The 15,535-nt window shown below is 32.0% G+C and overlaps 1 protein-coding gene across 1 annotated transcript; it reads left to right on the top strand.

Moving 5' to 3' along the window:
• The first annotated feature begins 1,208 nt into the window (after positions 1 to 1,208).
• On the top strand, positions 1,209 to 3,048 carry LOC110018030 (AT-hook motif nuclear-localized protein 29-like). The gene is given in 3 exon segments (XM_020715244.1): positions 1,209 to 1,509; positions 1,626 to 2,552; positions 2,555 to 3,048. Coding segments are annotated over 2 exon segments (885 nt in total). The 5' UTR covers positions 1,209 to 1,509; positions 1,626 to 1,870; the 3' UTR covers positions 2,758 to 3,048.
• Positions 3,049 to 15,535: the final 12,487 nt, after the last annotated feature.

Raw genomic sequence — 15,535 nt, 5'->3', positions numbered from 1 at the left:
AGTTGTTATATCGAAGAAAATAGATCAATAGCCGGTATTCATTATAGTTATACAATATGTGTAATCATAGCTTTACTAAACTATTCAATTATAAAATAGTTTAGAATTTATGTATATAAATATTTTATGTATTATTAATATTAAGTTTAAATTTATATTATTATAACCAATATTAACTACACTAAAAAATTAATAACAAATATTAGCAGATTAATTATATCTATGACAATTTTGTCGTAAACAACATTATTGCACAGCGACAGAATAGACATTTATCCAGAAACAATAACAAATCAGCTTTCCAAAAGTACAAATCAAATAGATAACTAACTTATCAGAAACAATTTATCTAAATTAACTGTTTTACGAACGTATTATCAATAATATGTAGCTCTAAACAAACCATTAGTCCAACAACACATGCATAACAAAGCCAAATTCATGTAATATGAGTTATATGAAGTCAAAATTGCCTCGATATATTTTTCTAATATTTAAATAAAATCATATTCTATGTCTGTATCCTATCTTATCTTATCGAATGATGCTAATATACCGGCGTCGGAGTCCATGCGTGAACAAAAAGTACTCGTTTTTCGAAATGTCAGGCGGCCCTGTCATTGCTACGAAACCTGCTCTTTTTTTTTTTCCTTCCAGTGCAGAAGAATAGCTGCCATTGAAATTTGTACTTCTGCAAATTGTGCCCGAGTGATTGAAAAAAAAATTACATTTTTAAATATAAATATAAAAAAACTATATTAATTTTTTTTAGGGAACTAATTTATAATATCTTTATTTCATTTAAAATTTTATAAAAGGCAAAATGACATTCGTGCCCACCTTGTATATATATATATATATGTGTGTATGTATGTATATAAAGAATTAGCCAAAAAAATTAAGCAAAATTACGATCGCTATTGTTCCATTCTAAAATAGAATAATTCTTCGACATTTAGGAAGGGTTCAAATAAAATTAAATTAAAAAATAGTGGCTTGCGATTGATAAAATAAAATGGAGGTCGTCTTCAACCATTAAAAAAATCAATAAAATCAACGAACAAGCATTACTTATTTGTTGCCTTGTATGTTATTATTATTATCTAACGAACATAGCATAAAAATATAATATGATAGTCTATATAATTATCACAAAAGATAATATAAATGGACTTTAAAATTCACACATATAAATATAATTTTCGACCCTCTTTTTTTGTCACACCCACCATTTTATTCCCTTCATCGCCTTGCGCTGATCTCCTCCGATTAGCCTTGTCTCTTTCCTCACGCTCGATTGCTCTTTCATCACTTCATACACCTACTCTCTCTCTCTCTCTCTCTCTCTCTCTACTGTAAGGTCTCCTAAAAAGGTTACAAGAAGGTACCTAGAGGGGAAAGGAAGGTGACAGAGAGCTCGATCTGGTTGCAGCAAGATGAAGCATGGCCTGTTTCTTCTGTGAAAATTTAGATCTTTTTGACCCGCAGAAGGAAAAAAACCAAGACGAAGTAAAAAAACACTTCCTTTTTTCCTTCTATTTTGCTTCATTTCCTTTCATAAAAGAGCAATCTTGAAGATCACTCATTGATTTCATCTACTCATTTCTTTCTGTCTCTCTCTGCAGTAGCGGTTTCGCAGTAGCGAGAAGGAAAAAGATTGCCTGTTGAAGGAATCGAAGGAAGGAAGAGCGAATGATTCACCGTCCTACCAAGTAAATAAAGGAAGCATCTTTTCTTCTACTATCATCATTTCCTTTCATAAAAGAGCAATTTTGGAGATCACCCATTCATTTCATCCTCGTTCAACTCGCGACAACAAAAGAGGAAAAAAAATCTTCTTTTTTTTCTTCGCCGGAGAAGAAGAAGAAAGATGGCAACCAAATGGTGGGAGCGCGTTGATGTTCCGGGGATAACTGGGATTGAATCCACAGGTGGAACCAGTGGCCCCGGAGGCGCTCACCACCACCTTCTCCGTTCATCTCAGCCGCCACCTACTCTAGATCTACAAAAACTATCTCCAGAACAGAGTCCCAAACACGAAACACCCGCCGCTGCACCTCCCAGCGAAGATCAGCTTCCGTTGAGCACCGGAAGCACGAAGCGGCCACGCGGCCGGCCACCGGGGTCAAAGAACAAGGAAAAGCCGCCGATCATCGTCACACGCGACAGCCCGAACGCGCTGCGTTCTCACGTGCTAGAGATCGCTGGCGGGGCTGACGTGGCGGAGAGTTTAGCTGACTACGCTCGGCGGCGCGGAAGGGGAATCTGCGTTTTGAGCGGTGGTGGAGCGGTGGTCAACGTGGCTCTCCGGCAGCCGGGTGGGGCTCCGGCGGCGGTTTTAAGGGGAAGGTTTGAGATATTGTCGTTAACAGGGACAGTGTTACCTCCGCCTGCTCCACCGGGATCTGGGGGGCTGACCGTGTTTTTAGCCGGCGGGCAGGGGCAGGTAGTGGGAGGCAGTGTGGTGGGGCCCTTGATGGCGGTGGGACCGGTGGTTTTGATGGTGGCTTCGTTTTCTAATGCTGTGTATGAAAGGTTACCGTTAGAAGCAGAGGACGAGGCGGCGCCGCCGCCGCCTGCGGCGACATCGCCGTCGTCGGGGGGGACGAGCGGGGAAGGGCGTCGGGAGTGACGAGCGGTGAAGGTGGAGGAGGCGGAGGGGTTCCTTTTTATAATTTGGGGAGTTATCAGATTGGAGGAGGAGAGGGGTATATGTGGGGCGGAGAGGGAAGCGGTGGAGCAAGACCTCCATTTTGATTAATTTACTTTCTACTTTTCATTTCATCATCTTCTTCTTCTTCTTCTTCTTCTGGTTCTTCGTACAATCATATGTGATCTTCAAAGTAAGGTTCTGCTTCAAGATTAAAATGGTTTATTCGGATTAGAACATTTGTGGAACCGGAGAGGCCTAGCTTTTTGTTTCAAGTTTGTCGTAAATCCATTTTCGGCTATATATTATACTGATCATCTTATATAATTTTTGTCCTTTTTGCTTGGTGAAGATTACATGATTTGTGGATGTATTGATTGTTATGTCTTGTAATTCGATATAAATGTCTTCATACGAAGAAAAATATTGTATATTTTGAACTGTATTTAGTTTAGGATATTATAATATAAGTTCAGTTTTCTTCATATATTTTCTTTGCTTTTGAACAAAAGAAGGATTGTCTAAAATTAAGTGACATGATTCTGGTTATGGTTGAAGAAGGAAGAAGCTGATGAGTGCAGGTGCAGTCCATGCATGAAGAATGAAATGGTACGAGAGAGAATTCAAAGGTGAGAGTTCATGTTTATGATTATTCAAAATTCATTCATTGCTGGTAGTTTTATTATGATGGGCAGTTCTGATTAAGGCAAAGATGAGAGTTAAGATTGGTTTTGCTTTTTAATTGTTTGTTGTTTGTTGAGTTATATTTTTGTCTTCTTAATCTTTATGATTCAGTGCAGTAAATATTTTATAAAGTTAAATTTGTTGAGGTTGGTTATGATGATAAAATGCATCAATAAACCAAATAGGTGTCTTGGTTTTTTTTTCCAATTGATTTTCTATTAAGCTTGCATAAAAGTGCATGTGCCAATTAATGAGTGATCATATTATTTTTAAATTGATTTCTAAGCCATAATGTCTTTTTTTTTTCTTACCCAAAATAAATTTAAGAAAGATTCACATACATACCGCTTAATTCTTATGCATTTACTATTTAAACACCTTAAACTTAATTAATTAATTAATTATTAATTAATTTATTTATTTAATTATAGATATATTATATATATATATATATATATATGAATATTTGGGTGGTATAAATTTTAAAGTTTTTAGTTGTTGGATATGTAAACACATAAGTATTGGCTGCTATGAATGTTGACAGTCTTAGAACTTACTGCTTTTTTCATATATATATATATATATATATATATATATATATAATTTGCTTGAATTGAAGTACATAGAACCCAGAATGAAGTGCTTCATTTCTTACTTTTTGGCAGTAAACTCAAAAGAGCCTGTCTGCTGCTTTTGCCATACTAGAATTAAAACCCAGCACCAGTTTTTTTTTTTGGGAAGAATATTGACCCGGGGAATCTTTGCAAAAATCTATTCCAGACATATATTGCACTCATTCAATGTATGAAGTCTTATTTTTATTTTAATATTATTCGAATAATTTATGGGTATTCATTATATGACTTCAAATTTATAACATTGTGATGTGAGCAAAAAAAATGTCATCATTAATGGTACTAGTAAAGCTTTATAAACTTTTTATAGTACTATGGTATCTAATATGAAATTTATAACATTTTTATTTTATTATCATCAAGAGTACTATTAGGATTAGTTATGAGAAAGTTTTAAATAATATTAAAAAAAACAAATTTTTTATATTAAATTAAAAATATCATTAAAATTTGGGTGTTAGTCATGTAGAAAAATAGTAGGTATGATGTGTGATGACAATAATACATGATATCGAATGATTATGTTGCGATGAATAGAGCTTCTTTGTAAACTAGTGTAAGAAGGTTGTCACTAAGTGAGAGCTAACAGAAGGTGTTATTGAGAGCAAGATGCATATTTAGGCTTTAGTTTGATAAAGGTAGAAGGCAGACAACTTCACGCTTGTTTTCTTATGTGATGAGGCAAGAATAATATTCTCACTCATGGGGTTAAAGAACTCATTCATCAATGACTTGGAAAAAAATGTTTTTTTTTTTTTTCGTGTCGTGATGATAGTGGCGGAATCAGCGGAATCATTCTATTTGATGAAAGTTCAATGAATGATTCGAGTGATTATTGTTGAGACATTTATTATTTTTGGCTATATATAGTGAAAAATGAGGGATGTGGGGTTTTTATGAAGGGATGAGATTTCCCTAAAGTGGAATTTTAGGCTAATGAACTTTTGATTCAAAGTTGTGCTTGATGAGGGCGAGTTCAAGTGAGATCGCATTGTTGGAAGAGTCGTCCGTGAGTCTCATAAAGGAAAAAGAATTTCTCATACTATGATTTTTCTATGCAAAGCAAATGGTCCTTTTGAGATTGTCCTGAGGTCCCTTCATAAGCATATTGATTTGGTTATTGAGATGAGATAATCAATAACTAGATCAAGAAGAATCTGGTTTATCTATTTTTAAGAATTTAAATATGGTGTTCTACTGTAATTATAATAAGCATTCTGCTTGTTTGTCATATTTGATGTAAGTTAGTAATAATGATGCAATAGGTCAGCGGTTGTTTCATACAAATGATGGTAGTTAATGTGCACAATAAAAACATTGAACTTAAAAAATAATATTTATATTTTAATTCCTAGTGAGGTTTAATGCATGCTTGCATAAAAAGAAATTTGTTTCACACAAAATTAAAAGTGGGATAAACAATGAAGTTTCTAAACATATCAAATAATCTCCAATTAAAATTACAAATGTTAGTATTTTCATATGATAAAAAAAAGATTAGAATACAATGTAATAATATTGACTATTGAATATTCTTATGAGGAGTTGACAATGATGAAAAAGATGTGTTAGTTAATGATGCAACCAAAGTGCAACAATTAGCATAGAGCTTGGAATGTTGATAGACAGTGAGTGGTTGGGAAATGAAAAGCCTTAACAAACGAGCAAAGTCGGTGAAGTGATGATGGTTGGCTTTATAAGTTGGTTGTTTGTTAAAAACGATCTAATATCACCAATTGCTCGAAAATAAGTCTTTCATAGGGTTTGCAAAATGTCAAGATGATTTGATATTCATATATTTCCTATTAAAATGCTTGTGAAGTGCTGGCTAGCATTTTATGTAGCATTGAATGCAGATTCAAACTTATTGAGATTCCAGAAGAGGAGGGAAAATTTGGATCAATATTTAAATTTGCTTGAATTTATGTGTTTTTTAATCTCGTTGGGTTCATCTTATCAAAACTCATGGTTTCAATTAGTCCATTATTGAATATTTTAAAAAACTTCTTAAATTAATTTCAATGACTTTGAATTCAATTTTGAGTTTTTTTTTTCAAAAATAAAAAGTGAATATTTATATTTAATTGAATTAGCCTTACCACTCATATCAATAATGTATATGGAAAAAGTGCCAACATGAATCTCAAGGAGATTTGACACATAAATAGGGCAAGACATGCTAAAGGAGGGCGCACCGATAAAAGACTCGGAAACCCAATTGTCAAATCAAAAGCTAGATCAAGATTAACCAAGGCAATCAGGCTGCTCAAACATGAGCGATTCGACCAGAAAAGAAGTTTAGGGGAATGCAAATCATTCGCCACGATAAAACCAACCAAAGGAAAAAAAACTAACCCGTTGGGACCTACAATTCTATCGAAGGAATCCAATATCTTCCCTGAACATATGAAGAATCAGTGAGACGAGTCTCAGCCTTTCATCAAGACCACTTCATCTATGAGTGACAACCTATTGGATTACAATAATTTACCATCTGCCCAATAACACAGCTCTGCTCTGTCAATGGGAGCTCTTTATCTGGGATCGAGGATTGGTAACAAAATTTGAACAACAGATCGGCTCAACTTAGTCGACCATGTGAATCTCATTGACCCCTTGTCAGTAAAAGATTAACCAACCGATAGCTTCAAGCTTAGCAGACCGACAGTCTTTCCTGTACCATGTCTACCAGCGAGCATCTCTAGCTTAGTCGGCTGGCAGCACAAATCAAGGGTTTGCCAGCCTAGCCAGGTGATCCTTAGAGCTTACAGTCTTTGGGCCCACATATGTAAAATACCCATACTACCCCTGTTGAATCCAAAAAATATCATTCGGGTCACATCCAAGGGATAGAGCATTGGTCAAATGAGAGAACTGAGGGAAAACAGAAAGGAAGAGTGAGAGAGAATAAGAGTAAACAATAAATAGTACTAATTTTCTTTGAATAGATTTTGTAATCCTTTCTGAAGAAATGATGTCCCTATTTATAAGTTATAAGGAATACCTAGTAAATTGCATGTCTGCCCTCATTTAATCTGAACATTACATGTGATTTATGAGTAATTACATATTTATGTGGATGTAGCCGGTTATAATATCTTTTAACCACGACAATCGCTGTTGGATTCATTTCATGTTTGTAATAATTACTGGCACTATTTCATATTTGTAACTATTCGACTTGGTCGCTTCGTCATCACTCCGTTGGCAGGAAATCCTTCGATTAGATTCCACGAGGGAACCATTCGGAGAGATCCTTTATCCTTAGGAATGGTTTATTCCATCAGGAAGATGGGCATTAAATTAATCTGATGTGCAGCCTTACTTCATACGAGATATCTTCATAGAAAGTCGAAAGGGAGTATTGTTGAGCGGCCGTTGATTTGTCGTAGGCTCAAGTATGGAGGAGTACCTTCACTCGGGTTTACTCTCATTCCATCGGCCCATAATCCAATCGATCGAAATGATGCTTGATGACTCAATCTTTCAACAGTGATGATGCATTCTTTTGATATCTTCTTTACATAATTCATTAGATCTTCTCAAGATTTGTGTCCTCAAATTTTCGACATACAACGCCGTATAGTACTCACTAAAACGATGGAATAAATATAACTTCAAATATCATACCTCCTTCAATTATAAATAGGAGATCATTCTATGAATAAACAATTACACATCTCTAAAATTAATGTTCATGCATTTCTCCTTCTCTCTCTCATGTCTTATACTCTATTTCTTGAGTGTGATTGACAGACAAAGCAGAATTCAACAAACAATAATCAAAATACTATTATAAAAATATAACAACAAAAAGAATACTTCGAGATAAGGAAAAGATGTTTTAAATTACTTCAATGAAAAAAGAATTTGTGACAATACTAAAACGGTGCTGGGTTTTGCGTCCAGCTCTATAAAATTCTTATTTGCAGTCATGCTAAAAATAATATGGGGCGATATAATAATCCTTAACCATCTTTTCTTTAAAATATATAAATATAAGGTTTGTCAGCTCCAACAATGTCGACAAAGCCACTGCGGGGTGCGCAGCAGCAGCCAAAACTTTTAAACAATTTCCATATTTACATCATAAACTAAATTTTATATCAATTTATGCTCTTTAAAATATTATGTAAAATTAAAAGCTGGGACCCCACTACATAGAATAAGCTTTGTTCCTTTTTTTCCTTTAATAAAGGTTATTAGCAAAGCCTTTGTGACCCCTAGCTATTAAAATTCATCCCTTATCCTCATCATCCCTACTTACTTTCTCCATTTATAAGTATTTTTTTTTTATTGTAAAAAAATTTAAATAAAAAATCAATAATTGCATGGCCTCTGCGTAGAATAGATATTATAATATTTTCTATAAAAAAATTATAATCATTTTGTCCCTTAATATTTATTATTAATAGTAATTCATGTAAGAAATAGTTAATTATCATTTGCCCATTAGAGATTTAATTAACTATTGTTTACTAGGGGTGTAAGTCAAGCCAACATGTGAGTTGGCCCGAGCTGAGCTTGACCTCAGCTTGCTTAGGCTTGTGAAATAAGCTCGATGAGCTAACAAGCCAAGCACTTGACTTATTAGCTCGTAAGCCAGCTCGTTTAAAAAAATATTAATATAAATTATACTCAAAATATGTTAAATTAAAAAAACTAACTAAAGTCTTAAAAATAGTTAAATAATAATACTTAGGTCTTATATTAAGAGATTTTTTATTATTTATCTACCACTTCTCATTCTATTTATAATTTTTTTATAACACTACCTTAAATTAATATTTTTTTCTCTCTTTTTATGATAAGAAAGTTGGACTCGTGGACTTGAGCTCGAGCTCTAACTTGAACTCCATAAAATTAATCAAGCCTAAGCTCAAATAAAAGTTGGCTTGAGCTCTACTAAACTCGTTTACACCCCTATTGTATAGCCTTCTAAAACTAAACAAAAATATCAAATTATTTCTATATAATTAAGTTTTTTTTTTCATCAACATCTAATTAAATAATTAATGTTTAAAAAACTTTAATTATTTAGATTTCATTTTTTTTTATATTTAATTAATTCTATGTTAAATTTATGATTAAATCTATTTAAAATGTCCTATCAAACACATCCTAAACCTTATTCTTAAATCATTTTGCTTGTTTGTATGTACAAACACAATAAATAGTTAGAGTCAGTAGAGCTGCTTTATTGCTGAAAACAGCCAATCTATCCAAATCACTTTTAATCATTGAGCTCTACGAATCTAAATAAGGATTTGTGAAATAATACAAGCACTAAATTTTTTGTGATATTGAAAAAGTTTCCCAAAATGAACTAAAAATAATGCGCTCATACACCTTTGGCAGAGCACATTGTGACTGCGACTTAGGGCCCGTTTGAGGCAACTTATTTGTGCGGTGACATTTTGAAAACAAACCTGGCCTGTTTGGGTAGCTTATGCGTTTTGAAAACGCTGAAAACGATTTCACACCGCACCTATCTGTGACAGCTTTCTGGCAGCAGTCTGACTTTTCCAAAAAAAAATAAAAATTTGTAATAGTCACCACACCTAACTTATCAGCAGATTATTTTTAATCAACTTATTAGCAAATTATTCAATAAGCTGCAGCTACCCCAAACAGACCCTTAGCCCGTGTCATCATGTACGATTTGATTCAATTTTTATTTGTTTTAGAGTTCTTTTGATAATGTTTTACATTCCAATGAGTTTCATTATAAAATTAAAATCGGTCAAATAATATGATGGTTGAATAAATCATCCTACCAAATGCTTGTTCGAAGCATATTGGAAATTTGGTTATTTTGGAAATTATCATTTTCGAAACAGCAGTGTGTTTATGGTTGCAAGGCCAAAGACGTGGAGATCTCGTGTTCTGCAATATCTGTGGCAACTTGTGAAGATAAGGATCGATGGACCAAATAAGGGCTAAGGATTTAGCCGCTGTTCTCTACAATGCAAATGAGCGGTGCCTTGTCCTCAAACGGAGCCTTAGTCCAAACTTTATAGCTTTCGACGCTGCCATTTTTGGGTTTCTATATGAAAAAAAAAAAAAATGATAATTAAAATTATCATCCTATTATTAATATATTTTGTGCTCTAATCTTAGATTGTTATATATATATAATTCTTCGTACACATTAACCAATCAAATTCATATCAACTTCATCATTTGTTTTTTTTTTAATTATTATTATAAAATAATAAAAACTTTCATTTCTCGATGGTCATTCATATAATTAAATAATCTTATCTGATCTCTAGACGAAATCCTTCCACAAATCACCATTTAATAAATTTTATGGGCTTTTACATACACATCACACAATTCTTTTGTATTTACATATTTGACATCTAAAATCTCATATTTACATACTTAGCACTCAAAACATCAAATTAAAGTATAATAAGGAATTTTCATGTTCAAAAGTTAGTTTGACCCTGCACATAGAAAGTTGTATACAATTCATAAATACAAGAATATAGGCATCTCAAAGAGGAAAGCTTCAAAGTTCAGAAGTTCAATCAAAAAATTAATTGGATGATTGAAAAAATATTATAAATTATTTTAACTTAATTTAAATGATGTAATAATAGCAATAATAATATTTTATATATTTAATAAATAATATTGAATATTTTGAAGATGACATTAAATACAAATTTTGGGATATATATTAATCTGAATATATATATATATATATATATATAATTTTTTTTTAGAATAGCTAGTTCATACAATATTTGGACTGATTCAACCACTGATTCTATGAAAGAGATATTTTAAAACGAGTTTAAATAGGATGTTTTGATAATAAATAAATAAATAAATATGTATATAGAGAGAGAGAATAGTTGTCATTCATAATTAGAGAGAGAAAATGATTGGATACCAATAAGATTCTCTCCTTGCTTCCTTCTCTTTATTATTATTATTATTATTATTATTATTATTATTATTATAAATTAATATTTATTATGTGTAATAAATATGTAATATTTACTAAAAATTTGATACTCCTTTTCCTACCAAAGACTTTATATATATGTGTGTGTGTGTGTGTTTGTGGGTGTGGGTGTGTTTGTGGTGTAAAGAGAGAGAGTAGTTGTCATTCATAATTAGAGAGAAAATGATTGGATCTCAATAAGATTCTGTCCTTACACAATTCTCTTTATTATTATTATAAATTGATATTTATTATGTGTAATAACTATGTAATATTTACTAGAAATTTGAAACTCATTTTCCCACACACACACACACACACGTACACACACACACACACACGTACATACATATTGATTCTACCAAGTCAATATGTATAAACTCTTTTTCCTACCAAGTCAATAAGAATCTCTCCTCACTCCCTTACCTTTATTACTATTATTATTATTATAAATTGATATTTACTAGAAATTTAAAAGTCCTTTTCCTACCAATGACTTGGAGCAAGAGTAGTATAGATATTAGTACCAACATTTTGAAAAAAACCTATTTTATTTTGAAACATGGCCTCCAATTAGTCCTTGAAAGCAGAGATATAATTGGCGGAAGCCATGCTATTATTGTTGTTTAGGAAGCGAGATATGGGGTTGGTAGGAGTCAAATCATCCTCACTAAGATGAATCAAAAAATTTAAATTCGAGGCAATTACATTCATACCATACAATTCTTATGAATTTTTATGTAACACTAAAATTTTATATTTAAATACATGATGATTAAATCCTTAAAAAATATAGTACCAATGCAAAAATTTAAGATGTTAAAAGTGTGGTAAATATAAATATGAAAGGGGCATTTACATATACACTGCCCAATTCTTATGTATTTATAAATGTAACACCTAAACTTTGCTTTCAATATTTATAGTGTTCGAATCTTTCATATCACATTAAATATACCACCATTTTAATATGCAGAAAGTAAAATACACCTTTCAAGCTTAGATAAGGTGGTATGTAAAATATTTTGGTGTAAGATATGTAAATACAAAGAAATGGAGTGTTATGCATGCAAATCAACCTTAGTAGAATAAATCAGGGGCTGCATAGTTTGAGATCTTATTCATGATAAAGTTGATAATAATAAGAGAGAGAGAGAGAGAGAGTGCGTGTAAAGCATCATCAAGAATTTTTTACAATCGGGCAAGAATTTTTATGCATTTTGAGCAAAAATCATTCAAATTCAAATTTAAGATCATTCAGTGCTCGATTTCAATAAGTTTATAGCCAAATTGAGGGTTTCGACAAAACAAACCAAATAACGCTGAAAGTGATCCAATCTGAGTTCGAATAAGCCCAGTAAAACACTTGGAATACTATCAAATATTTTAGGGCATCAATTTGAAGGCTAAATAATATCAAAATTTGGTCTACTTATAATCAAATCGAGAGTCCAGATGGGAGTAATCCAGCGATCTCAAGAATTACAAGACAAAACAAACCAAATAACGCTTTCCCTATTTTCTTGGAACCGCAGAATTACAAAACGTTAAAGAGGCCCAAAATTATTGCTGGTTGCTACACTAATTATAAATTTATAACCCTAATAAAATTAATTAATAGGATTTAAAGAGTGTGGGGCATTCAAACGAAAGATTCTAAAAGTGACCGCATATCATTATTATAATAACACTAATATAATAAGGCTAAAAAGGCAGACACCTACATTATTTCTAAGCTAATGATGATATTGGTGATAATTCATAATCAGAGCCTCAAATGTTTTTTATATGTTAATCTTCGCACGCCCTAAGTATACGCACTAACTTCATTTAGAGGTGTAACTAAGCAAAGCCGACTCGTAAGTTAGTCCAGACACGACTTGATAAGTGATTTTTGAGTTGAGCACGATGAGTTAGCAACACAAGCTCAAATCTGTCTCGACTAAACTCAATAACTCGTGTCGGCTCATTTAAAAAATATATATTTATATTAAAAGAATACTTAAATATATTAAATTTTAAAATTTTATCTCTAAATTATTAAAAAATATTTAAAAATAATATTTTATACTGTATATTCATTTTTTTTATTATTTATCATTATAGGTATTCATCTTAACTGTCATTTTATTATAATACTAATTAAAATTAAACTCATAAATTTAAGGTTGAATTTGAGCTTGCCATCAAACTCGGTTGATAAATAACATTTTAACAGCCACTAACTTCATTGAATTTGAGCTTGTCATCTTGTATTTATATCTGTGGGATAAATAGTTTTTACTCTTCCTAAAATTTTTCTGTGTAACATTTATTTGTCTCTTACATTTTTGTTTGTCTTAGAAAATTATTTTACGCTAAATTTTAATATTTATTTATTATTGAGAATTTTCCAGTATGATACGATATATATATCATATTGATGCGTGCTAGAAAATTCGCGGCGGTAGAGTAACGGATTATCGTCTTAGCGTTGTACGAGAACTCAACACATACACAGATGAAAGAGAAACAACAGTGACGATTCCAAAAGTTTTTACGTGGAAAACCCGTAAAGGGAAAAACCACGGGGTCTGGCCCAGTTGTGAAAATTTTTTATTAATTGATGATTACAGAAATCTCTTGTCTCACAGACAAGAAAGGGTAGCTATATTTTTCAAGTTATAACGCCGACTAACAGCATATGGTTGGTGGTGATCGATGGTGGTTAGCGAGAGTCATTGACGGTCGGTGGTGGTTGATGACGGTAGGCGGTGGTCGACAACTGTTGACGATAGTCGACGGTGGTTGGAGATGGTTGATCGCTTTCGGCAGATGTTGACGACACAACGGTTGTCGATAGCGGTTGACAACGATCGGCGGTGGTCGACGATGGTTAGCGATGATGCTGAGCTGCAGCTCCTCCTCAAGATCTAAGACTCTCTCTATGCTTAAGATCCCCATCATGAGAGGAGCAGGGCTCTATTTATAGAGTTTTGGGTGCAATTAATGCAAGAATATGAATCATTTTCATCGAACGGTCTGAATAGCTTCCCTCAGTAAGATGTTGTTTAATAGACATTTGGATGTCTTAATGATGTTAGAATTGAGTACTATTGGACTCATTAGATTCATCTCATCAAGACGCTCGACTTGACTATAAACTTGTCAAATTTAGCATCCGTTTGACATTCCAAATGTGTCTATAATTCTTCGAAGAGTGGTTTAATGACTTGATTTGGGTTTGATCTGACTCGAATTGGGCTAACTTTGATATTATTAGATGTCATCGAGCCGGACAGTTTGACTATAAGTTTGCTGAAATCGGTGCTATGGATGGCTATTAATTCAAGTTTGAATGTTTTTAATCAAAATATTATCTTGAGATCTGTGTCATGCCTAGAGATTCATGTCGGATGATAAAAATTTTGTTGGTGACGTATTATATTTATATATATATATATATATATATATATATAGCTTTCCCAATTGTCTTGGAACCGCAGAATTACAGAACTTTTAATAGGCCCACAATTATTGCTGGTTGCTACACTAATTATAATTTTAAAACTCTAATAAAATGAATAGGATTCATGGAATGTCAAACATTCAAACGAAAGATTCCTAAAACTGACCGCACATCATTATTATAATAACACTAATATAATAAGGCTAAAAAGGCAAACACCTACATTATTTCCATGCTAATGATGTTATTGGTGATAATTCAAAATCACCATCTCAAATGTCTTTTTATATGTTAATCTTTACACGCCCTAAATATAATCTCTAAGCAAGATAGCAACACAACCTCAAATCAGTCTCGACTAAACTCATTAACTCGTGTCGGCTCATTTTTTTTTAAAAAATACTTTTAATATATTAAAATTTAAAATTTTATCTTTAAATTATTAAAAAAATTTACGATAATATTTTATTTTGTATATTAAATAGTTTTTTTAGCATTTGTCATTATAATTATTCATCTTAATTATCATTTTATTATAATATTAATTTAAATTAAACTCAAATTTAAGCTTGAGATCAAACTTAACACCCCCTAACTTCATTGCATTAACATTGAGAGAGTAATGAACAATAAATGGCGATGCTTAGAATTCTGTAACAAACCATCAACATCGCTTGATTTTGTTGGGGCCAGCATTTAATCTCCCCTGCACAAGTATAGAAATAATACTCTGAGACCTGACTGCTTAAACCCTGCTACCCTTGAAGCATTTGCTACATTTCTCTAATGATCACATTATATATTCTTGCTTGTGGCTACAATATTATACAAATAAATATATTCTTTCACAATTAAATAACATAAATAAATACTAACAATTTAATTCACTGAAATAAAAAATTAAAAAAAAAATGCATTAAATTTAGATACATGTTACTATTAAATTACAATTTTATTAATATTAAATATACAATTAAATAAATTTTAATTAAACCTATTTTATTAAAATAATATATTATATATGCATAGACAATTTAACAAATTACTTATTAAATGACAACCACAAACTACTGTCTTCATAAACATTAATAAACGAGTTTAAGAAAAATGTTCAAATTTATTTATTTACTAATTTGAACAAACAAGAACAAATATAACCG

This window comes from Phalaenopsis equestris, unplaced genomic scaffold (genome assembly GCF_001263595.1).
Source record: "Phalaenopsis equestris unplaced genomic scaffold, ASM126359v1 Scaffold000002, whole genome shotgun sequence".
Taxonomy (NCBI): Eukaryota; Viridiplantae; Streptophyta; class Magnoliopsida; order Asparagales; family Orchidaceae; genus Phalaenopsis; species Phalaenopsis equestris.
This window is presented reverse-complemented; position numbering and strand designations above follow the sequence as displayed.